The sequence below is a fragment of the Fusarium oxysporum genome, chromosome 1 (assembly GCF_000149955.1).
Source record: "Fusarium oxysporum f. sp. lycopersici 4287 chromosome 1, whole genome shotgun sequence".
In the NCBI taxonomy this organism is placed as follows: domain Eukaryota; kingdom Fungi; phylum Ascomycota; class Sordariomycetes; order Hypocreales; family Nectriaceae; genus Fusarium; species Fusarium oxysporum.
The window spans coordinates 417117-440232 of NC_030986.1; the positions used below are offsets into that span (position 1 = coordinate 417117).

General features: G+C 48.5%; 9 protein-coding genes across 13 annotated transcripts; 7 read left to right on the top strand and 2 right to left on the bottom strand.

Annotated features, from left to right (window-relative positions):
- Positions 1–273: 273 nt before the first annotated feature.
- On the top strand, positions 274–2738 carry FOXG_10966 (uncharacterized protein). 2 transcript variants are annotated; one of them, XM_018390434.1, is made up of 6 exons: positions 274–478; positions 537–603; positions 703–861; positions 921–1004; positions 1056–2035; positions 2093–2738. In XM_018390434.1, the coding sequence occupies exons 1-6, from the start codon at positions 422–424 to the stop codon at positions 2417–2419; spliced, it is 1674 nt and encodes a 557-aa protein (XP_018248895.1). In that variant the 5' UTR covers positions 274–421; the 3' UTR covers positions 2420–2738. The 2 variants fall into 2 exon arrangements, with proteins under 2 accessions (XP_018248895.1, XP_018248896.1); XM_018390435.1 differs by having other exon boundaries at positions 274–861.
- A 101-nt stretch (positions 2739–2839) lies between these two features.
- On the top strand, positions 2840–5491 carry FOXG_10967 (uncharacterized protein). 3 transcript variants are annotated; one of them, XM_018390436.1, is made up of 5 exons: positions 2840–3222; positions 3363–4647; positions 4699–4814; positions 4863–5060; positions 5113–5491. In XM_018390436.1, exons 1-5 carry the CDS (start codon positions 3033–3035, stop codon positions 5391–5393), a joined length of 2070 nt encoding a protein of 689 aa, XP_018248897.1. In that variant the 5' UTR covers positions 2840–3032; the 3' UTR covers positions 5394–5491. The 3 variants fall into 3 exon arrangements, with proteins under 3 accessions (XP_018248897.1, XP_018248898.1, XP_018248899.1); XM_018390438.1 differs by lacking the exon at positions 2840–3222 and having other exon boundaries at positions 3329–4647; XM_018390437.1 differs by lacking the exon at positions 5113–5491 and having other exon boundaries at positions 4699–4863.
- On the bottom strand, positions 5383–7044 carry FOXG_10968 (3-oxoadipate enol-lactonase). Its single transcript, XM_018390439.1, has one exon. The coding sequence runs from the start codon at positions 6956–6958 to the stop codon at positions 6029–6031; it is 930 nt and encodes a 309-aa protein (XP_018248900.1). The 5' UTR covers positions 6959–7044; the 3' UTR covers positions 5383–6028.
- Positions 7045–7184: 140 nt separating this feature from the next.
- Positions 7185–10036, top strand: FOXG_20416 (uncharacterized protein). 2 transcript variants are annotated; one of them, XM_018400699.1, is made up of 3 exons: positions 7185–7286; positions 7338–7468; positions 7517–10036. In XM_018400699.1, exons 1-3 carry the CDS (start codon positions 7194–7196, stop codon positions 9720–9722), a joined length of 2430 nt encoding a protein of 809 aa, XP_018248901.1. In that variant the 5' UTR covers positions 7185–7193; the 3' UTR covers positions 9723–10036. The 2 variants fall into 2 exon arrangements, with proteins under 2 accessions (XP_018248901.1, XP_018248902.1); XM_018400700.1 differs by having other exon boundaries at positions 7185–7468.
- Positions 10037–10489: 453 nt separating this feature from the next.
- On the top strand, positions 10490–12645 carry FOXG_10971 (uncharacterized protein; the record flags this gene model as incomplete). Its single annotated transcript, XM_018390440.1, has 4 exons — positions 10490–10687; positions 10742–10880; positions 10936–10954; positions 11772–12645. 4 exons carry the CDS (start codon positions 10490–10492, stop codon positions 12643–12645), a joined length of 1230 nt encoding a protein of 409 aa, XP_018248903.1.
- An 802-nt stretch (positions 12646–13447) lies between these two features.
- On the top strand, positions 13448–16647 carry FOXG_10972 (uncharacterized protein; the record flags this gene model as incomplete). Its single annotated transcript, XM_018390441.1, has 2 exons — positions 13448–16567; positions 16618–16647. The coding sequence occupies 2 exons, from the start codon at positions 13448–13450 to the stop codon at positions 16645–16647; spliced, it is 3150 nt and encodes a 1049-aa protein (XP_018248904.1).
- A 105-nt stretch (positions 16648–16752) lies between these two features.
- Positions 16753–18252, bottom strand: FOXG_10973 (uncharacterized protein; the record flags this gene model as incomplete). The annotated part of the gene is made up of 2 exons (XM_018390442.1): positions 16753–18031; positions 18080–18252. The coding sequence occupies 2 exons, from the start codon at positions 18250–18252 to the stop codon at positions 16798–16800; spliced, it is 1407 nt and encodes a 468-aa protein (XP_018248905.1). The 3' UTR covers positions 16753–16797.
- Positions 18253–20215: 1963 nt separating this feature from the next.
- Positions 20216–21552, top strand: FOXG_10974 (oxidoreductase). Its single transcript, XM_018390443.1, has one exon. The coding sequence runs from the start codon at positions 20452–20454 to the stop codon at positions 21421–21423; it is 972 nt and encodes a 323-aa protein (XP_018248906.1). The 5' UTR covers positions 20216–20451; the 3' UTR covers positions 21424–21552.
- Positions 21553–21909: 357 nt separating this feature from the next.
- On the top strand, positions 21910–22973 carry FOXG_10975 (proline racemase; the record flags this gene model as incomplete). Its single annotated transcript, XM_018390444.1, has 1 exon — positions 21910–22973. The coding sequence occupies exon 1, from the start codon at positions 21963–21965 to the stop codon at positions 22971–22973; it is 1011 nt and encodes a 336-aa protein (XP_018248907.1). The 5' UTR covers positions 21910–21962.
- Between the last annotated feature and the right edge of the window lie 143 nt (positions 22974–23116).

The following is a 23116-nucleotide window of genomic DNA, read 5'->3' on the forward strand; positions in this document are numbered from 1 at the left end:
GTTGGCCGACGCCAGAGAGAAAAGAGGAGACATTGAACAACTTCCCCGAACTGCACCGGAACCTCTTCTCCTTTCAGCATCGTATCTCCCTGAACTGCCGATCTCCTTATCATTGGACAATGTCGTGCGTCTCTTGGCCGACGCCTCAATCCGGGGTACGTATCTCTCCTCTGATCCCGAATTCCAGTCTGTGGCTCAACTGGACAATCACAAGATAAGGCTGAGGATTAAACTTTTTAGCAGATCGAACGCCAGTCACACCAATGAACTCCCCCCCCCCCCCCCCCAGCGGACCCTTATAGTTTCTGCTTTCCCCTAAATCATTCCCACAGTGACAGCAGCCCCCCTCAAGCTACTGTACACACTATCGATCCGGAGGCTTCGGGAAATCTGAAGCTATTCGCATTTCATCTGTCCAACAATGGCCGTTGCGAATCTTCTCAAGCGCGTTGAACTACCGCGTGGTTCGCGCTTCATCGTACGCAACTATTTAACCTCCTTAACACGCGTCACCCCCCTAATTTGCTACTCCGCAGAATGAAGATGTCAGACCTGTTGGGACTGAGCGACGAACATGGACGTTTCTAACGTTCCACAACTTCTGTACGGTTACTTTTCATTCGTTTGTGATTTTGTTTTTTTGCCGAGATGGGGAGAGTAATCACACTGCATAAGCGCATCTAACCAACGGGCATCTGACAGGGCTGTTGATCAACTGCAACATTGCGACGTATCTGACCGGCAGCGCGCTGATTCCCCTTGGCTTGACGTGGTGGCAGGCCATCATCGCCATCATCCTCGGAAACATCCTCGCGACTGCTGCGCTGATTCTTGCTTCACTTGCTGGAGCTTATTACCACGGTACGTAAAACTCCACTCCCGAATCCTTCGTCGAGGATCAATTGGCTTACGGATTGCAGTGGGCTTCCCTGTCTTTAGTCGAGCGGTATGGGGAATCTGGGGATCGCAGTTCGTCATCTGGAACCGCATCTTTCTCTCCCTTGGTATGTCACCTCTCCTCCATTTGATGTCTGGGTTGTACTAACGTATCAAAGTCTGGTATGGCTTCCAGTCTTGGGTCGGCGGACAATGCACGTATCTCATGCTTCTGTCATGGGATCCCAACCTCGAGAAACACATCCCCAACACGATCCCCGCGTCGACCGGCATGACATCCGCGCAATTCGTCTCCTACTTCATCTTCTGCATCGTCACGCTCCCGTTCCTATGGATCAAACCGCACCGAATACAAAAGTTCTTCTACTTTGCTAGCTCTGTCACGCTGGTCTTTTTCCTGGTTCTTCTGATCTGGGCGCTGGCGACCATGGGATCGGATGGATTTGGAGATACTCTTGCTGATAGTACACCTCTTCCGGTCACTGGTGGTCCGCAGAGTGTTACGTGGCTTACCATCTCGGGAATCATGTCGACGATTGGTGGTATTGCGGCTGGTATTCTTAACCAGAACGATTATGCGCGTCTGTCGAAGAAGCCTGGGGACGCTATTTGGGGCCAGACTGTTGCGTTTCCGCTTTACAGTATTGGAGCGTCTGTCATTGGCATTCTCGTCACTGCCGCTACGCAGAAGAGAATGGGCGAGGCTATCTGGAATCCCCCTACCCTCCTCGCCGCTCTCTTGGCCAAGGATCCAACCGCAGGTACCCGCGCTGCTATCTTCTTCGCCGGTCTCGCCCTATCCATTTCTCAGCTCGGCAGCAATCTTCCCGGCAACGCCCTCGCAGGCGGTATCGATCTTGCTTCCGTGTTCCCCAAGTACATCAACATTCGACGAGGTGCCTATCTCATGGCCCTTCTCAGCCCCATCGTCAACCCGTGGCGTCTCGTCAACACCGCTACGGTTTTCCTCACTGTGCTCTCAGGCTACAGTGTCTTCTTGGCGCCCATGACTGGTCTTATGGTGGCTCACTATAACCTGGTGGCGAAGGCCAAGGTCAATGTTGACGATCTTTTTGTGGGTAACAAGGATAGCATTTACTGGTACAACTTTGGTATCAATTGGCGTGCTTTTGTCGCGGTAAGTTCCACACTGTTTTTATTGCGCGGAAAACTCAACTGACTCAATCTTGTTTAGTGGATTGTTGGTGTCGCGCCTACAATGCCAGGCTTCATCGCTGCTGTTAATGTCAATGCTAAGGTCTCAGATGGCGCAAAGAACCTCTACCAGCTGAACTACCTCTTTGGGTTCGTTGTCAGTGCTGCTGTTTACTACGGACTTCACATTGTAGTCCCTGATAAGAGGTTTGACGCCTTCATCAAGGATGGCACAACTGCCAAGGAGGTCCAAGCTGTTTATGATGAACGCTGGGATATGACCTACTCCGAGAGTGAGCCTGGATCAACTGAAGAGCACTCTTTTCAGCGAAACAAGGGACCTAACTCCCTGACCACGTCTGTTTAGTTACGAGATTCACGTTGGCGATGTTTCTTTTCAAGATTGCAAGCCTGTTATCTGCTACTCTACCCATACTGAGACCTTTTTAATTATCATTTACCATATCAAACATAGCGGGGATTCTGGATAAAAATTCATCACTTTTATCTTCTGATAGTAGCAACGTTACCTTGGTAGAACCTGATTGAGATCTTCAACCCCTCCACTTGTTTAATTGTCGCATCTTGAAATCGCGTCATGACAGGCTAAAACGCGAACATGTTCTGAAGCTACGGCACTTGAACACGCTCTTCTTTTAGCTCCCGTGCCCTCTGTAATTTCACACTAATATCATTTTCCGAGACACTAGTACGTAAGTAGAAGATCCGCCCCCTAAAAAAACTCACTCGGCCAACTCCGTGCTCTGCGCCCAAACCCTCCCTTGTCGGCCAACTTATCTTTCCCGGTGCCCCCCTCCATCACGCGATTTTCGCCGACATCTCTTCGCCTCTTTCTCTCCCTCCTTCGCTCCCGCAGCCTGGCTCGTTTTTACACACTCTCCCTCAAACGCGCGTGGAGCGTATTACCGTTAACGGGTACCTGGCCCGCCTCCTCCGAGTAGCAATCATACCAAGATCAGATGGATCACTCTCAGGCTGAGGCTAGCGATCGGGAACGGGCAACTTCTTCCTCGTCCACTGCTACACCCCGCAAGTTCAGCATTCGCAGTAACTTTGGTAAAGCCCGTCAGCCACGGAGCCGCAAGAACAGACCCTGCGACGCCTGTCGTCGTCGGAAGACTGCTTGTGTCATCACCTCTGAACCCCCTTGTGAGGCGCCCCCCCCCCCCCTCCAAGATTCCCACCCACTACCAGTCCAGTGGTTCACACAAACTCCACTTGATGTGACACTTCCCGCTAGTCGATCTGTGAATTGCTTATACTGACCGTTGCATCAACCTGTAATACAGGCCTTTTCTGTAAAAGCAGAGGCTTGGTATGCCAGTCCCTCTCCGATACTGACCCTCTAGCCCACCGGCCTACATCCGGCCCTGGGCCCGAGTCCTCCAGAGGCCAAGATGCACTAAGCCCGGCGTCTGCATCTGCTTCTGTATCTGCATCTGGCACATCGGCCATCTCACCGTCGGCGCCATCTGAAGCTACTCGGCACAGATCCGAGTCCGCAGCCGTTGTACACAACGGTCTCGTGCGCCATCCCGTGCCAGCTCCTGGAGAAGGTTCCCTGGATCAAAGCATCAGCCTAGATCCACCGCGCCTGGAGCCTAATCAAGAAGTCGCCTACGCTCTTGAAGATGTCCCAGGCCGTACGGCGCACGCCATGGCGTTAGGCTCAGAGCAGGACCCTTACTTCCTCGACGCCTTTAGATCCGTGCTTCTCAGTGAGCGCGAGGGCATTGACGCCAACTTTGTGCAGGTCTACCATGGCGGGCCTGATGTGGATGATTACCCGATGCACTTCCTCCTGCTGCTTGACGAGTTCCCCGATCACAAGAACGAGGCTAGGCAGGTGGCGTCCGATGCGATAGAGCGCATCGTCTGGCCCCACGGCCCGGCCCTCGTCCGTCTTTATTTCCGGCACGTTCACGTAGGATTCCCCGTCATTCACAAGACTCGCTTCCTTCGGCAATACGCGACCGCCAAGCTTGACATACCCTCGTCGCTACGGGGCGCCGTTTACGCCTTGGCGTGTGTGTTCTGGAAGCAGGACGCAACGCTTGCGGGAATACCTTGTCCATTCCAGCAGCATGAGCTCACTAACAATGCCCAAGAAGCGTTGAGACGAGAACTTGATGCGCCTAATCTCTCCAGGCTAATGTCAGCCCTGCTGCTGATGCACATGGTACCCCCAGAGATTGACAGCGTTGAGACACCGTATGTATGGGTAATGGCCTGTCAAGCCACAGCAACAGCGCAGATGCTCGGTCTGCACCAAGACCCTGACAAGTGGAACATAGCACCCTGGGAGAAGAGGTTACGCAAAAAGCTCTGGTGGGCAGTCTTTTACACAGACTGCTGGTCAGCTGTAAGCCACGGTAATCCCCCGCATATAAGCTACGAGTCCTTCACGACTCCACCCCCGGACATGGATGATCTGCGGTCTGGCGAGGATATCCCTGACGATCTTCGCTATATGATCGATCCTGAGGATGCCACGTTCCGCGTGTCTGACGGTGCACGCTTTCTTGAAATGATCACTGTGTCTCGGGAGATGCGTGCCATCCTTGACTGCAGCTAGTAAGTAACATAATCATCGGCGTATTGACGACAGTGACTCACATGATCCAGCGGTGTACGATCAACTCAACAGACGCGTACTCAACTGATACCTATCCGAGACACCCTCAAGGAATGGCCCAGCCTCATCCCAAGCTGTTTGGCCGTGAGACCCTACGCCCATAACGGTATGTGACATGCATCTTTAGAATTCGCCGATGTCTAACACGAACCAGGACCCCTTCACATATCCTTCTTCGCTACGCAGGTGCTGCTCTTCCGGGGTCTAATGTTCCCAGCCACAAGAGCCGCAAAGGTCACACCAGGATCTAATCTTCAGCGATGGCTCTCCACCGCACTAGCAGAGTTCGAGCTCTTTACGACATTCATGGCGTACATTACTGAGGAGGAACTAACAAGCTTCTGGGGAAGATGTAAGTTTGCCGATCAAGATGTCGCTCCGAAACAGTAATTAATGCAGTGCAGTTGCCCGAACGCAACTTATCTTGTGCGGAAACTTTCTGATCTATCTCTTCTTGCTGGCGAGTGATCCGCGAGATATCGAGGCTGCTTATCGGTTGTTGGAGAAGTTTCATCAGTCATTGCAGCGACTTGGTGCTACGGAGGATGTAGCTGCAAAGGTTTTCTTGCGACCTGTTATTCTGAGGATTGATTCGTTCTTCATGCAAGCTACAGAGCTGATCAAGCATGGAAGAACGGTTGTTCTGGAACCACCTGTCATGACAGTTCCAAGGGGTGAATCTTGAAAAGTTCAGAGAGTATAATTGGATATTAGAGTGCAGTCTTTTCTATCATAATGAATAATGACCAACTGAATCATACGTAAATTATCCCTTTTTCCCGATGTCGCATCACAGTGGTTCCGACCAGGATCCACAGCTATCTCATTAACTGTCAAAAGTGGCTTTTAATAAAACTCGGCGAAGTTTCTTGGTTTTCTCAAACTATCGAAATTTCATGCAAGCCCATGGCATAGAATCTGCACCATCGGCCAACAGTAAGTGCATCATGCAGAACAGAATTTGGTGGCTGATATCCGATCGGCGAGTCGGGGGGATGGTTAGCCTCGGCACTACTCCACCTTTAGCGTTCGCCGATGCTATCGACTAGGATCTTGTGATATGTTTTTCTTCGTTTCGAGGTGATGATCAAGTTCCCCGAATTATCTTACATCAGATTGTTGCTTTGCACGCGAGGTTGGAAACTTGGAAAGTGTTGTTGGTGAAATACCGACATTTGATGGTGCGGGGTTGGGGAGTTGGTGATATCCTCGGCTTACCGACCTTGCAGCGGGAGTTGAACTGATACGACATGATCCTTGTATTGAAAAGCGAGACTCGTCTGATTATACGATAACTGGTATAGGGAATGATACGCGTAGTCATGCCTTCAACCACTTCAACACCTCAGCGGTGAACTGCTCAAAACCATCCACAAACGAAACATGGCCAGCATTCTTGATAATCACCAAATTAATCTTGTTGCTCTTACCCGCCGCTTCAAACCCCTCTTGGATCTTATCTCTCATCTCCTTCATAGTCTCCGGTAGATTCGCATCCTTCTCGCCAACGATACAAATCGCATCATCGACACTCGAACCAATCTTAGCAAACCTCGGTCGAAGATCAAAAGTCTCGCTTCTCAGTGCGTTACAACATGCTTCGAAACCATCGATCGTAGTTCCAGACATGACTGTTCGCATACGCTGTGTTTCCTGAGGGTTGTTCTCGAGCCACTCTTTGCCGAACCATCGCTCTAGTGTGCTTTGGATGGTTGAGTCGAGATTACCTGCTTCTCGGGCTGCGGCGACGCGAGGACCAAAGGTATCTTCTGTGCCGGCGTTTATGGGCGATGAAGAGATGGTGTCGCAGATGGCGAGCTTGCTTACAACGTTGGGATACTTGGTGGTGAAGTAGACACCTGCTGACGCACCCATCGAGACACCGATCCATGAGTAGACCTTGTTGATCTCCAGCTTCTTGAGAAGATGATGGACGTCTTCAGCCATAGAGTCAAACGTAGGGCTTAAATCCTTAGGTGCGGATGATCCGCCATGGCCGGGCTGATCATAGCGTAGAGTGCGATAACCATTGCTGTTGAGGACCTTGACGACGTGATCCCATACTGAAAGAGGTGCAGTGAGGGAGTTTGACAAGATGATGAGGGGTCCTTCTTTTGGTGAGGAGTCCAAAGCGTAGGCCAACGTTCTGGAATCGGGGAGTGTCAAAGAACTAGCCATTCTGATGTTACTTCTCGCGATAAGACAACTTTTGTGGTAGACAAACGACGAATTAATAAGACGACGAAACATGTCAAATGTTTAACGTTATACTGACGGAGAGGTCGTCATGTTGGACCGACCCGAGGCGTAGGGTAGCCAGCGGTCTTTAGTTTCTCCATCCCCAAACTTTCAAGGTAACATTCCACTAGCGTCTTATTCCCACGCCATCTACGTATTCCATCGGAAGCATGCATCCGTCCCGCGGGAAAAGGAACCCCAGATCCGGGAAGCATCGATTCGATGAGTCCTTTTCCTCCGTAAAACCATGTCTGAATCTGCAAATGCGAAGCGTCGTCTGCGGCGCATCCCTGACGAATCCCGTAAGAGGAACGCTCAAAGTTGTGATCGTTGTCGAAAGGTGAGTATTTTGCTGTAAAGATGTCTTCTGAGTGATGTTGACTGCTTGTAGAGGAGGTGCAAATGTGTACCTGATCCTTCGGGCGTAGGCTGTGTGAATTGTCTTGAACATAACGTCACTTGCTCGTATACAGCGCCACGAAAGACGCGTTTCTACGGGAGTGTGGATGATTTGAGTGATAGGTTTGTCTCACTTCTCTGGATGTTGTGTAACGTCGTTGACACCATTAGGTATCGATGTCTCGAAGCAATTGTCAGAGGCGCTTTTCCGAATGAAACTCTTGATCATGTTAGTGATCTTGCACAATTGGGCCAGAAGATGGGGTATAAAATGCCTGATGTTTCTGATCCTAACAGAACACATATAAGAGTTGAAGATCTGGTGCAGAATCCTTCTAGTAAAGAACGGACTCCGAGTACAGGCCCGGATATCATCACGGCCCATTCGAGGGCTGATACATCGCCGAGGAGTTCAAAGTCTCATAGTGAGGAGCCGCAATCGTCGCTTGTGAAGGATAACTCTGGTCATGAGCACTATATCGGACCATCAGGGACTCTGAACTTCTGGAATCAACTCCGGAATCTTGTTGACTCTAATAATAGCCCTTATCCATCGCCTGGTCGTGAAGGAGCCACCAAGTTTACGCAGGATAACACAAGTCGACTTTTGGAAGCTGATGGACAAGACGAAGATGACCAACCACCACGTACTGCAGCAACACCTCAAGATGGACCATCCCCTGGATCCATCACCTCTGCCATTGCGCGCGACTTTACACGTCTTCCAACAGCAGACATGGATGAAATCCTCGGCCAATTTCCCTCAAACGAAATCCTTGATCTACTTATCCAGTCATACTTCAAGAATGTTCACGACGACTTTCCTCTATTCCACAGAGCTACCTTTGAGGAAGAGTACGAAAGCTTCATCGTCGAAGCTCGCCGCAGTTCACGTCTTCCTTCGAGACCACTTCGATTACCGGACTGGGGTTGGATAGGCTGCCTTCATATGATTGTGGTATTTGGCTCTATCGCTGATAGGTCAATACCAAATGTTGATCATTCTGCTCTTCGACGAAGATCTATTGCAGTGGCTAGGGGTCTGCTCCCTCAGTTTATCTCGAAGTGCTCACTTACGAATGTTCGAGTTCTGCTCCTTCTTTCATTATTTCTACATAACAATAATGAAAGAAATGCTGCGTGGAACATTGCCGGAACAGCTACTCGAATCTCCTTCGCTCTTGGTCTTCATCGCTCAGACATGAGTGTCTCATTCCGACCTCTAGAAAGAGAAGTTCGAAAATGGGTCTTCTGCACACTCTACTCCTTTGAGCAATTCCTTGCTTCAAGTCTCGGTAGACCTAGTGGCCTTCAAGAACTCGACGTCGAAGTCGTCCCACCACGAGAAGGCTTTGTCGAAGGAGGTGTAGGAACTGACGCAAGACTCGTATCATGGTCTGTCAAACTTCAAGCCATTCTCGCGCGAACAAGACTTCTGCACGTTGACATAAATCGAAGTTCAGGGCCGACGTTGGATGAAATATTGACTGCGCTGAATGGTTGGAAGAGGGATATTGGAAAAGCGCCTGGTCTCGATGTCTCGTGGATCAAGATGGAGGGGCCGGCCCTGGAATCTATCGATCATGAAGGAGCTGTTGCTATGGAAGAATTAAAGGTATCGTTGGCGTGGAAAACAAGAGCTCAACTTCGCGCCGTGTTACTTCTGCACATTCACTTCCATTACATCGCCATCGTGGCTACACGTCCACTTCTTCTTCGCGAAGTTGCAGCAGCACGGAAAGAAGACGCACCAAAAACTCCGGTTCCTACACATGCAGCTCTATGTGTGAAGCATGCATGTCAACTGAGTTATCTGATGATACTCCTAGATCACTTTGATGTTATCAATGGTCTTTCTGGCCTTGATATCTTTTATGCCTATTGCTCTGCTATGATACTAATCCTGCGGTTATTGCGGTTACGACCTGGCGAAGGTGCAGAGAGTATTGGACCAGATGAAGTAATACTCCAGAGCAAAGTCCGACGTCTAGTCGCGACCTTACGAAATGTCATCAACCACACGGATAAATGCGGCTCAATGAAGAGATTGGCTCAAGTTGTCGATACATTCTCAGAGTGCGCCAACAATCCGACTGATCCTCCGGGTATAGCGAATTTGCCCCCGCAGGGAATCAACATGAACAATCCGCCGTATCCAGATGGTTGGTCGGCTGAAAAAATACAAGCACAGCAGGATCAAGGGATGGCACTTGGATCGATGGAAGGACTGTTGGACTTTTTGCCGTTTCCGGGGTTTGGGATGGCTGAAGGATCTATGGCGCAGTATGTGCCAGGGAGTGAGATGGAGATGACGGGATGGCATGATATGGAGTTTTTGATGGAGGGGTATGGGGATCAGAGTAGGACGAATTATTAGACGACGTTATGGTACTTATGATAGATGTAATGATTGATTGAACGATGTGAATTAGTTATAGGAGAAGATGTTGAACCTGTTGATGTTTGGCGTAGTCAGCTCCAAGCTACAGTAGCCCCTGAAGCCTACGACGAGCCGTCTTCAATTTAGGAGGGTGTGAACAGGACTCGAATCGTAACTTTGGCTACAAGAAATAGTTAACCCTTAACTATACTATGGAGTAAGTTGACGAATCTTATCTTCGCAAGGGTTGGGTTGGGGAAGACGGAATTCCGTGTCACAGTGAAAAACAGCCGTCTAGCACAAACCTTCACCCACTCTGTATAGTATCTAAATGGAAGTAAATGCAGCCCAGAGTACAGCTTGCGGTCAATATAAGCCGGGGAAAGAGACTTCTCCGGAGGATTTTTCCCGTAGGATCAGCGAGATATGCAGCATGGACTGGTTTAGGTAGGTAAGTAATGCATTGAAGCTCCGATATTACCTTAATCGTCAATTAGGAATTGCTTACTACGGAAGAGCCTATTGGGTTTTAGTATCTTAACACCAACTCACCCTCGGGTCAAATGCTTCTGACACTAGACGCGAGCGAAGGATTCACATGCTATAGCAAGCAGTCAGGATCAGAGCTTATTTAACCGAGTGGTAGGATCGCTGCATGACCCCTCTAAGGAAATCACCCACAAAGACATATGTTCCCGACGAAGTCCAGCAGTAGGTCAAGTTGCAATCCAGAGAGCCCAACTCAGCCAGTCACATATCGCAAAATGACCAAAGCGATCGCAGTTTTGTTGACCCTCCTGGGTATCGCATTCGCTCAAATCGATAGAACCTGTATTGACATCGCCTTCAACTCCGAAACAAACACGTTATCGGGTAAATGCCAGCCTCGTGATAACTCGGGCTACATCCCGTCCGAGTTGGACCTCAATGATTGTTTCGGATACGACGGCACCAACATTACAGTAAGTCGTTCTCGCAAAAGTAATTCGATTCATAAAATCTTAACAGTTTGTTAGCCAATTTACCATGGAAACTTTGCTGAGAGTTGTCATGGATGCGAGATGTTCGTAGCGCCTGATCCGTGGTATGGGGGTGCAGAGTACTGGATTAGGTGCACTTGCAAGGGACAGAGTGAAAAGGTCGCTGTTCCTCTTGGTAAGTTGATTCTACGGATATGTACAGTGAGAAAGTGACTAACTGAGCTTAATAGAAGCCGCTGTTGCACATGAGTACGTGTCTAATAAGGATGGGCACTTGCTTTGTTGATTGAGAGGTTGTGCGAAAGACCAGTATGGGATCTATATTAAGCTCATTGTTCGATCAAGAAACAGTCCAAATGGGGTATTTGCTCAACATTTTTGATCGTTGATAGCTTGTTCATGGAGTCTCTAATACAGTGAACAAAGCAATTGCTTGTGTGATTCTTTGTTCATACAGCGAAAACGAATGCTGGAAGAAATATTCAGATATAAAGGTATCGCAATCAGAACACGAAAGATTTAATGTTCAGTCAAGCCAATGTACGGTCAATGTATGAGTAGTGATCTATTTGACTCGTAGGTTTAGATTCATCATTATTAGCAACGTACTCAATTATCAACCACTACAACAAATACCGGCCCACACAATAAAAACCAACCAACACAACAGAAACCTACAACATGCCTTCTGATCACAACCTTGATCAAAACCCCGACTCCCTATCTTCTGATACGAAGACCTCCCAACAATCCTAACCAGTGACACTGGACTTTCTCCCCACTGAAGTCCTTCTCCAGATTTCAGGTGAACCTGGAAGAGACCAAAGCACATCTCAGCTCAGGAGTTCAAGGGGCTATGCTTGCTCAGCCCTTCTCTTAACCAACTGTATCTCCCCTTTAACTACTTTGGGAATAACAATGACGCTTTCTGTGACGTCATCAGAAGCGCCGATGTTAAGGTAATGGAGCGATGCGCCCAGCTTGGAGCTGCAACCGATATGAGATGGGAGATACCTGAATCTGACGGCTGCCAGTGCCTGTCCGAATAGCAGCATACCCACCACAGACCTATCGACGAGCTATTGGAAAGTGTCTACTTGGGCGAAGCCCCCATTGACAAGAGCGTTGACGCTCTGAAGTGGCTTCTGGAAAGGAAGTTCGACATGAAAGAGCAGGGAGATCAGCCCTGGTATAACGCAAACGACTATTGCGATCATGTCCCTGAATTCCTGATCACAATCTTGAACAAGAGCCCTGATCGTGTCCGCACCGAAGGCATATGCCAAATGATCCAACTATTGCACAGCTATGGTTACTCGCTCCCTTTCCACATGAACTTTGTGTCATATTTGGGAAGAGGACTGGAAGATATTGGAGTTCCATCTATCCCAGGGTCTTTAGACGTCGCTCTACGCTCTCATTGCCCACCTGAACTTCTTGGACTTGTCCTTCGAGATTATTTACGTCCCCTCATGAAATTTGACGCTACCTCTTTTGCGAGATTTCCTCTCATGAAAAGATGGGCAGGAAAATATCGCTTCGCGGAACCTATAGGCTTCTTCGGAGAACCGAGTATGGAAACAGCCGACCAGCCGTGGTGGAAATTCACTAATGTACTGAACACAATCTGGGGACTTTTCCTGGATCTGATGGATAACTCTACGAGCTGGACGGAAGCGTATCGTGGTGAAGCCGCAGACGTGTTCGGGAAGAAGATCAAGGTTCTTATCAAGTATCAAGTGCTCAACCAGCTCGAGGAGAACATGTTAAGAGGCATCGCTGAGTCTATGCGATCAATGACAACTCCAACAAAGGCTAGCAACATTGGCGTAATCGATGATCGGGATTCTCAGTGCTGCTGGGAAACACTTTACCGTGCGATCCTCCCTTTCAAGAGTATTAAACAACATTGGATCTTGGACATCTGGGGATCTCATTAATCCAAACACTGTCTTTTCTATTCGCCGCGAATGCCATCGTTTCAACATTGACCCCGACGGCAATGTTTACAAGATGTATCACGACTATCAGATGCAGAACGACCAGATTAGGCCGACGTTGAAACGGCCGTGGGGTAGCAAAGGGGTTGTAAAGAGAGAGGATGGAAAGTGGGTAGATCGCGAATGGAGTCGTTTGTTTGATACCGACGATGACACAGGCCTTTGATGGGTAGGAAGGATAGGAAGGAGCTTTTCGAGATTACCCAGCTGGGCTGAGGGATGCAGCTACGCGGATGTTGAGAAGGCTGTATGTGAGCGATGGACGGAACTTGATGCCGAAAAACACCTCCCTTGTGACCTTAGATGAGAGGGACGCAGGATGCTTAGTTACAAGTATGGGATATACATGGAAGTTTTATCAATTCAGGCAGGTGAGTTTTTGATCATGCAATGAGAGAATTTTCTTTTGTTTCAGCCAAGGCATACTTGATGTAATAGCGATCAAGGCATTGCTGTAATGTATTTTCACTTTGATTGTAATTTGCTTTTTATGTAACCATCCCTGCAGGCTGTGTCTACCAATTGATAGGCTTGTGTTTGATCACGGCCTGCCAAGCCCCAATGCAGGACTGACGTGGCATGAAAGCCTCGCCGCTGGGCATCTGCGATCTGACATTGAATGAACGAATTGCTATATGACATTTCCCTTTCATTCCGATTTCTCATTTTCTATCTGATCTCTCACTCTCAACCTTTTTAATTTATATGAGCCAGTTCTATGAACTTTCTTTGCCCGCCAGCCATGGATAAGTCACACTCGAATAATTACCATATCGCAATCGTGGCGCCGTTGCCGGAAGACTACGAAACCGCCAAAGCCTTGCTAGATGAACCCGAGCCAGAATTTCATTTGGTAAGCTCGGGTGCTGCATGCTCTTTTGGAAAAGTTGGCCATCACAATATCGTCCTGGTCGGGAAAGCTGGGGACATGACCAATGTCTCTATCTTCGTCAAAGACACTGTCGACGATTTACTCGAAGCTTTCCCGTCTGTTCGAGCTGGCTTTTTGATTGGAGTCAATGCTACAGCACCCGAAGGGAGCCTTGCCAAACCAGGCGATATCGTCGTGGGATTTCCGCTAGGCCTTCAAGCTGGGCAAGTTCAGTTCGACGTGAAGGAGACAACTGTTTCGAACTGCATCTCAACAACTTTTGAAATGAGCCACCCGTCCTCCTATATTAAATATGTCATCAACACCATCCAATCCCCGGAGGGTCGCCAGCACTGGGACCAATATCTGCAACAACAATCGTCTCGAGCAGAGCTTGCCTCCACAGAGGATCAACAGCCGCTAGAACGAAATACCGAGAAACCCAACAAAATTCTACGGGGTAAAGTAGCATCCTCTACTCGTCTCCTGTCTGACCGTGATTTGGCCAACAGGGTCGGATGCGACAGCAAGATCATGTGCTTCGAACGAGCAGGTGCCAGTATCAAATCTAGATTTCCAATATTGACCATCTGTGGCATACTTAGCTCTACAAGTTCCTGTTCTCCAAAATTGAATGAATCTGCACTACGTCAAATCAAAATGGCCACAGTCATTTATACCATGTTTGTCTCTTATCGAATCAGTGCCGCCCAACTGGAAGACGAACATGCCTTTATAGATCGATTTCAATACGAGCCATTTGATTTGGAGAGTGCTGGATTTCGATTAGTACTCCTTGAAAAAGGCATTCAATCTCAATTGCGGTGCCAACTTTGGCAAGCTTACCTCAACGACATAATCCCCTATGAAGCACTGTCATATTCTTGGGGAAGCCAAAGTACACCTCATGAGATTATAGTAGACGGGAAGACATTGTCAATCACAGAAAGCCTGTACGAGGCTCTCTGGCACTTGAGGAGACCTGACGAGGACAGGATGCTCTGGGTTGATGCTCTGTGTATTGACCAGACTAATATCAAGGAGCGCGGTCATCAAGTCAATCGTATGGGAGAAATTTATAAGAAAGCCGACAGAGTGATCGTCTGGCTTGGCTATGTGAGCGGCAATGCTGTTAAGCTAAAATCTGGCATCGACATGTTCGAGAAGAGTCTGCCCTTGAACGCTTTTAGCCAATGGTCACGAGAAGACATCCGCTGGAAACAAAAGTGGAAAGAAGTTGAGGCTGGGCTCGGGGTATCCTGCCCAGAGGAGCTGGTGGATGGTCTTCAAAGCTTCATGGAGAAACCCTGGTTTTCAAGAGTTTGGATCCTACAAGAAGTGGCCAATGCAAAACGGGCCACCGTGAAGTGTAATCTTGGGGACATGTCCACCAAATTATTCGCCCTTCTCCCATATCTTACAGGCATCGGAGTCAGCCAACAGTGCCAGGCTGTATTGGATATCATGCCAGGTGAGATGAGGCGCTCGTCTTGGTGGAACAAATCCCGAAACTTGTGTCACTTGCTGTGGAAATTTAGAGGGTGCCAGGCCACAGACCCAAGAGACAGAGTCTACGCATTACTTGGAATGGCGACCGACATACAAGAGAGTAGGATCCGGGCTGATTACGCCATAGAGGAGCAAGCGGTAATGCAGGAACTGTATGCTTACATTTTAGGTGAGCAGCGGCCGGCCTATCTTTCACCAGCAACAAACATTCAACAATTTCAATGGGGACTTCCAGAAATTTCGAAGATGAAACTCCAGCTCCTGCTGGAGAGCAAACCAAGAACAGATTTGCTGGAACAGTGTCTGCGCCGTCAGGGCATGATAAACCAAATTGATGATGAGCATATCTTCCATGTCATGCAACATGGAAGCAGTTTCATAAATCTGTTATTGGATAAGAGTCAATCTCCGTTTCGGATCTCTTCCTATATTGGATTGCAGTGCCTTCGGAGGTTCCCTGATGGATTTGAGATACTGCTGCAGAGGCCTGACTTTGTGATTCATCGTATGCCGGACTTCGTCGCTCAAGCTATGGAATATCGGCCACAGATACTGGAACGACTCATCTCATCTTCTACTGATCCAGAACAGTTGAGGTATGATGCTATTCTAAAGGCTATTCAAAGGGGCTTACCAACATGCCGAGCACTGTTTGATAACTGCGGATCGGCTGTCAAGATATCCAAAGAGATGCTGAAGCAGGCCATGATTTCTCATCGAAATATCCTGCAATATCTTCTGGCGAAGGCCCAATCTCCAATCAAGATGTTCGAAAATATCTTGCTAGAGGCAACCCCTGAAGGCTTCCATATTCTTAATGGGGAGAAACAACCGGTGGCGATCACCAAAGAGCTGATTATTGAAGGCACTATGGCTGGTCCAGATGTCCTTCAGCTATATCTAGTCACGTTAGGAACTCCGATTGAACTGGAAGAAGATCTCTTTATCAAAGCGGTTGAGAACGGCTTGGACATATTGGAGTGCATACTCTCAAACTGTACAAAGCCTTTCAATGTAACGAAAAGAGTTTACCGGCAAGCAGTTAAAGAGGGCATCGAAACATTGTCATACCTCTTCCCAAAGTCGGAAACCCACTTTAAAATCACAGAATCGTTGACAGCGTCCGCGGTTGAAGCCTTGTCCGAACGTGGCTGGTCGGAGTCACGTAGCGGATTCCAGGAAAAAAGGCGAAGTTTCGCTCATACAGTTATTGCACGCCGTGCTCTCGCGGACTCTGGAGAGGAAAAACTACAGATCACGGACAAAATACTTTCCTTGGCTGGCGCTACCGAGACTGGTGAGATGTTGAAAATGATACAAGAAGCAGAGCAAGACGTTCCCGAGGATACAGCAGTAAGAGCAATCGAAGATGGCCCCGAAGCTTTTACTGCACTTCTCAACAAACGAGGTACAAACTTCAGGGTGACCCAGCGGATTCGTGAAGTAGCTAGCGGATATATGTATGCTTTTGAGGCACTGAGGGTAAAACGCCAAAGTGAAGTATTCCCAGACTCCTATATCGACTTACATAGCCTCGACTTATCTTCTCCCGACTCGACTGATCTTGAATTGTCTTCTCTGGGGACGCCTGATCCTGAGTGGTCTGGTCTTGACCAATCTGACCTTGAGATGGATTATAATGACTGGCACGGATATGGTAACACAATGGCTTAATGAAATGTGTGGAAACTTTTCAGTTGACAAGAAATTCTTTATCTTCCTCCCCAGCCTGACAACTCCTTGTGACATGCATCCCACCCACTGAAATACGGCGATCTAGCCTCACCACCAACCTCAGAACCAGCAGATCTCGCGAGGTATTCCAAGACCATATTCCCCCACAGCCAACTCGCCGCTCCCTTCCCGGGATGCAAACCATCTTGGTACAAATTCCCAAGAAGATGGATCAACTTTGCCCACTCGAACATCTCATGGCCAGCCTGTTCCGCCACAGCCCTTCCCAAACGATCCATCTCCATCATTATAGCATCGCCCATACCACTCTCCCTATGAACCGTCAGGGCTCTAAACATGATCGGCACATCCTCTCCAAACTCATCATTAAGCCGCTTGGCAATCTTCTTTATACGCGCAGTCACAAAACGGACCTCCTCCCAAGCCATCTGCCTGTTTTTCAAGGTCATAGGCTTGTCACCCTCGTTATGCATCGCCGCACCACCCTCCCAGAAAGCACGCTGATCCCAGAGTCCGTTCTGCCAGAGAATTAAATCAGGGCGACCGGAGGGGCCTTGGATAGGTGCTTCGTGGGGTTTCCAGAATATGTTCCAGCGTTCTTCCCAGGCGACGTTCTTGAGGTTTTCGATCCACCACCAGTCTGGACGGTAGGTGAAGGAGCCGACGGAATGGAGATATACTAGGGTGAGGTTGAAGGCGGGGACTTCGCAGATGCCTTTGGCTTGGCGGCCTGATTTGTCTTGGATGGGGAGATACATCTTGCTGTCGAACTCTTCGCAGAAGAATTGTGTCATGTAGCGATCGACGGAGTCTCCGAACATGACGACGCGACGGCCCCAAAGCCAGCCAAGACCGTTGTCGTCTTTCATGTTGACAAAGTCATTGACTGTTGTGTTCCTCGTCGGTGGGACAGTAGCTTCTGCTGCTTTGCGACGGCGTCGACTCTCAACGACAGCCATGCGCATCCATTGTTGAGGGTTTCCCGCGGCATTGAGATACTCTGGCTCAACAGCTGTGTCGTTGAAGACAATCTCATGCTTCGGTGGGTAAGCCGCGTACTCGGGTGGTTCCGAATTAAGGTAATCTTCAGTGAAAGGAATCCATTGTGTATCTCTATAAGCTTTCGGCTCTTTGGGTATATAAAGGTATCCCGGTCGACGATAGGGATCTTCACAATTACGTATAGGTTCTGGTGTAGGTTCAGGAGTGACTGTTGATACCGGTGTAGGTGTTGGTGTAAAAGAAGGAATGCTTCCATCTGTTAGCATGAGATCAATAGGGCAGATGCAAGACACTCACGTCGTTTGCGACGAATCGCAGTACTGTTGTGCCTTTCGATGCGCAAACTCAACAGGCGATCGTACAGTGTCAGAATAAAAAGTAAAAAGAACGACAAAGAAGAAAATACCCAGTGCAGCGAGAATCCCAACTCTCAGCGCAGGGCGCGACGGTACACTTGCCGCGACAGCCATGATCGCGTGAGGAAGGGAAGAAAAACAAGAGAAGATCACAGTCAATATGCGGGATGATATACTGTCACTTTTAAGGAAAACTGGATAAAGTGGCCCGCAGAAACTCCTGAATATCCATGTCCTGTCATCTCAAAGGATTTGCGGACTGTGTCTATACTGGGCTGTGCTTACGATCTGTTGGTTGAACGGATGTTGGTGGAAGCATCCACTGACATTTCAGCTTAAGTATTTCTGGGCTTGGCGAGACCCTTAGTTTTTGGATGCCGGTGTCAGATGCGAAATCTCGGGACCAGCCCTACAGTTACGAATATCCTCCGATAGAGTTTTACTTTGAACCAAGTGGAACACAGTCGTTTTGATTCAGGTACGAGCTAAAGAAGGTGATCTTCGGGGCAGATTTGTGCTCGAGAGAAAAGGATCTCCTGATTGCATTGTGGAAATGAAAAACTTACTGCTGACTACCAACGATGAAGTGATATGTGGAGACAATATGAAAGATGCAACCGTTTCCAGCATGGATGGGTTGCAGATCATCAGGAGATTCGTCATGTTGGCGATCCATAAAAAGACTTTTCAAGCTTTTGCCAACATCTTTGGACAGGGTTAGCCTGGGTGGCAGGGAGATGCTTGGTGATGAGGGGATTTTGGATTGGTCCTTGATTATGATGTGATGTTAGTTGTAGGTTGTCATTCGCAGAAAGCGCTCAGCTTCACACCATCACGTACTTAGAACTCGGGAATGTTTGCTCAAATGGTAACTGTCAGCATCAGCCGAAATACCGAAATGCAGGTTCATGGGCCATACAATCACAATCACAATCCTATCTCGCTTGATTCGAAGGATGCATCCTTTTCGGGACATCCTTCACATCGTCTGTCATCCCATTTCATGATATGACTTTCAGTGTAAATGCATAACTCATTATACATTTCACAGCTCTTTCATAAAACTGTATATATGAGCACAACACTTCCAAGTTTCACGAGGTGTTTCATCTGAAAACCGGACCGGGAATAGCAATTTTTCTCTCACATCAGATAAGGATGGTGCGTAAGCTTTTTCCTTACCTTAATCTTAAAAAACTGGATTACTGGAGAACTTCTAAAACTGACGACCCACCATTAGAATAATGCTTCCAAGGAAGGACGACTGCTGAGAAAAGGGCTTCACATCACGGATGTTGCGATTGGCTTTTCTGTCGATTTATTGATTGCGTCGGTGAAGTCATAGCTAGACCCTATTGGAGATGGAAGATGCGCGAGTCAGTTGACCTCGCTTATCTGGACGGCATGACAAAGACCCAACGGCGTTTGGTGTTGGGCTTGCCATATAAAACGGTTGCTTGCTGCTCAGCGTTAGCGTTGGGCAAATAACTCACACCTCGACGGCAAAATTGTCATTCAAAAAATGCTCTGCCTCCACCAGGCATCGATGCGACAGCTGTGATAAGGTTGAGAGTTTAAAAGAGGCTTCAGCTCTAACACAAAGGTAAAGGACACGAATTAACACATAAAGGTAACGTACTCTTTGCCCAGTGCAGTAGCAATTGCCTGTATGTTGCGCAAGCAAATATGGCCTACGGTGATGCAGAGGTTATCACGGCTAATAAGCGGAGGTGGGAAGCGTCCCTTATGATAACTTATAAGCCGCATCTACCAAAGCTTACTCCGTACTTCAAAAGACGATGCCACAGGGTGGGGAGCTATCGATAAGATGCTAAATCTTATACACGTTTAGAACGTGAAGTGGGACGAATATGAATACCAGCCACCGTCGCTTAGTGATACCGCCCTAATACTGAAACGCGGGAACACCCAAATAGAGAAGTTCTCCCTGTTTCATCACGGACATTACAAGGCCCAATGTTTCTAATGTTTCCAAGCGCCATGCAATTGACCAATTGCGCCCAACTCCTTGTTACAGGTGTGAATTCTTCCGCTAATAATATTCCGAGTCTTTCATCTCTATTAAGCATATCTAAACGAAACATTGGCGAGTATACGCGGGATGGGTTTTCAAGATAATGGAAGGGAGCTTGGCGTTTGTATTAAAACGAAGTGTATGGTCGTGATCTGTGCCTTATTTCTTGCTTCAACTACACTCGTTCTTTTTCATTCGTTAGACATTGACTGTCACTACATTTCACTTGTACCTTTTTTTTATCTTATCTGATTCTTTTATAATCTGCTAGACGCAAGATGTCTTCCTCCATTCTTTTCGCTGCCGGCCTTCTTGTCGGCGCCGCTCAGGCCTACACCCAAGTCAACGTTGCCTCTCCCTTTATGCTCAAGAACATCGATCCAATTGTCTTCCCCGGCGAGTACAGCAAGTCTCATCTTCATTCGTTCTTCGGCTCCGATGCCGTCACCGTCAACACCAAGACCAGCGCGGAACTGCAGAAGGGCTGCACCAATGCCGAGAACCCCAACGATCTTTCTGTCTACTGGATTCCGACGCCGCTTTACACCGCGGATGGAAAGAACTTCGAACCTATCCCTGTTATGCGCTTCAGTGCATATTACAACCTTGGCGAAACACCCGCTGAGGTTCCTATTCCTCAGAACTTGAGAATGGTGGCGGGTGATGCCAATGCGCAGACTCAAGCCGATATGCCAGCTGATGCCAAAGTGGAATGGATGTGCGAAAGCGAGGCTGTTCCTCTCGGCGCCAACGGTTTCCCTACTTCAACCTGCGGCACTCATCTCCAGCAACTCCTCTACTTCCCCCAGTGCGTCAACGAACAAACCCTCGAAACAGCCTACAAGTCCCGCGACTACGGCACTGCCAACTGGTGTCCTGAGGGCAGCAAGTCCATGCCCCAGCTGCGCTTCAGCATCCGCTACGATCTCCGCAAGGTCCTCCCCAACGGTTGGAGCGGCGAGGCGCCGTTCAAGCTTGCGTGCGGAAATGCTTTCTGCTCGCATGGTGATTTCATCAATGGTTGGACTGAGGAGGCGGCCAAGAACATGGTAGCTACTACTGCGGATAAGCGGAAGTTTAGTGCCGTTGAGGGTGCGCTTGGAGATCCTCATGCTGGACCTACTTGTGAGGCTAAGGATGCTGATCCGGAGCATGGCACTAGTGACTACAATGAGAGCGTGGCTGTCATGAACAAGCGGGATGTTTCGGCTTGGGGATGGAAGTCCAAGGCTCGTGTTGTTCGCGCTTAGGTTGATGGTTCGTGGATTGGGCTTATCAAGCTACTAGCTCTGGTCGAGATCTATTGGTCAGAGAAAACGTATCTTTCATAGCTTGTACATAATTACATGTGAATAAACCTGAGTCTTTTTCAAACAACATTCCGTTCGACACAATGTTGGCTGTTCTCATGCTGCTGGGGTTGACGTTGAGATAACCGTGTTAAGTGGCAGTACCGCAGTTAGTAACACGAGTTTAAGCTGCCATTGGTTTTTTTTGAGCACCTGACTTGTTATCTTGCGCTTTAAGCCATTCGTATCGATACAGGCGGGCCGCACGTTGTTGAAGTCACAACGAGATGTGACGAGGAATCGATCTATAGTACCATTGTCGCGTGTAAAGAGAAGCGTGTATCGAAGCGGAGTGAGGATCGAAAACGTCGAAGACGTTGAAGTTGAGGAACAAGTGTATCATGCTAAAGACTATAGATAAAAGCATGCCAATTGAACTTTCCCTTCATTCTCACTCGGAGATCAATACCTCAATTATACCTCTTCTCACATAACTCACCATGCGGTCAAAACGAGTCATCTCAATCGTCACATGCCACGCAGAAGGCGAAGTCGGCGATGTCATCATCGGCGGCGTCCTCGACGTACCAGCCAAAACAATGCACGATAAGCTCACATACTACATGGCTGAGCGAGATGATCTTCGACAACTACTTCTCCAAGAACCTAGAGGGCGCTTAGAGATGAGCGTTAACTTGGTCGTCCCGCCGTGTCGACCTGATGCAGACGCTGGGTTTCTTATCATGGCGCCGGGAGATTGGGTCCCCATGTCTGGGTCGAATTGTGTCTGCACGACGACTGTTCTTCTCGAGACAGGGATCGTACCCATGGTTGAGCCTGTTACTACTGTGAGGTTGGACACAGCTGCGGGATTGGTGGTTGCGACGGCCGAGTGTGAGAATGGGAAGTGCAGATCTGTCTCTTTTGATAACGTCCCGGCGTTTGTTTATGCTCTTGATAAAGAGATTGCGGTCCCTGGGCTCGGAACTCTGGTGGTGGACATTGCGTATGGAGGACAGTGGTATGTGCTTGTCAAAGCAGAAGCTCTGGGTCTCAGAGTAGAAACAGTCAATGCAGATCGTCTCATTGATTTCGGCAAGAGATTGAAACAAGCGGTCTTGGCGAACTGCATGCCCACGCATCCTGAGAACCCGGCTATCTGCGGAATCAACAACGTCATCATCACAGAACCGTTAGAGAATGGACAAGAAGGCAAGACTGTTAAGCATACTGTTGTTGTCACACCCGGAAGATTGGATAGAAGTCCTTGTGGAACGGGGAGTTCATCCCGTCTGGCTATTCTGCATGCGAGGGGCCTTATTGAGGAGGGAGAGTCGGTCAAATTTAGGAGTATTATTAATACGGAGTTTGTGGGGAGGATTAGGGGGACGACGAAGGTTGGCGAGTTGGATGCGGTGCTTCCGACTGTTAAGGGGAGGGCTTGGGTTACGGGGGAGAAGAATGTTCATCTTGATCCGGAGGATCCTTTTCCCACTGGGTTTCTACTCTAGATAGAGAATTACGACAGATACCAATAATCATTTGTCCATCAGCGTTATTGTTCATAGAATGAGGGGATAAAAAAGCGTCGTCTGCAATTTCGGGGTGAGAATCGATCGTGTTTATGAAGTCCTTTGCAGTCTTTAATTGCGGT

Excerpts from the sequence above, each read along its gene's own strand:
- FOXG_10974 (XM_018390443.1), top strand. The coding sequence starts at position 20,452 with ATGTCTTCCTCCATTCTTTTCGCTGCCGGCCTTCTTGTCGGCGCCGCT.
- FOXG_10967 (XM_018390436.1), top strand. The coding sequence starts at position 3,033 with ATGGATCACTCTCAGGCTGAGGCTAGCGATCGGGAACGGGCAACTTCT. Across the intron at positions 4,648-4,698 it reads GCCATCCTTGACTGCAGCTA|CGGTGTACGATCAACTCAAC; the intron begins GTAAGTAACATA and ends CACATGATCCAG. Across the intron at positions 5,061-5,112 it reads AACAAGCTTCTGGGGAAGAT|TTGCCCGAACGCAACTTATC; the intron begins GTAAGTTTGCCG and ends AATGCAGTGCAG.
- FOXG_10968 (XM_018390439.1), bottom strand. The coding sequence starts at position 6,958 with ATGTTTCGTCGTCTTATTAATTCGTCGTTTGTCTACCACAAAAGTTGT.
- FOXG_10966 (XM_018390434.1), top strand. The coding sequence starts at position 422 with ATGGCCGTTGCGAATCTTCTCAAGCGCGTTGAACTACCGCGTGGTTCG. Across the intron at positions 604-702 it reads TCTAACGTTCCACAACTTCT|GGCTGTTGATCAACTGCAAC; the intron begins GTACGGTTACTT and ends GGCATCTGACAG. Across the intron at positions 1,005-1,055 it reads CCGCATCTTTCTCTCCCTTG|TCTGGTATGGCTTCCAGTCT; the intron begins GTATGTCACCTC and ends AACGTATCAAAG.
- FOXG_20416 (XM_018400699.1), top strand. The coding sequence starts at position 7,194 with ATGTCTGAATCTGCAAATGCGAAGCGTCGTCTGCGGCGCATCCCTGAC. Across the intron at positions 7,287-7,337 it reads GTTGTGATCGTTGTCGAAAG|AGGAGGTGCAAATGTGTACC; the intron begins GTGAGTATTTTG and ends GACTGCTTGTAG. Across the intron at positions 7,469-7,516 it reads GTGGATGATTTGAGTGATAG|GTATCGATGTCTCGAAGCAA; the intron begins GTTTGTCTCACT and ends TGACACCATTAG.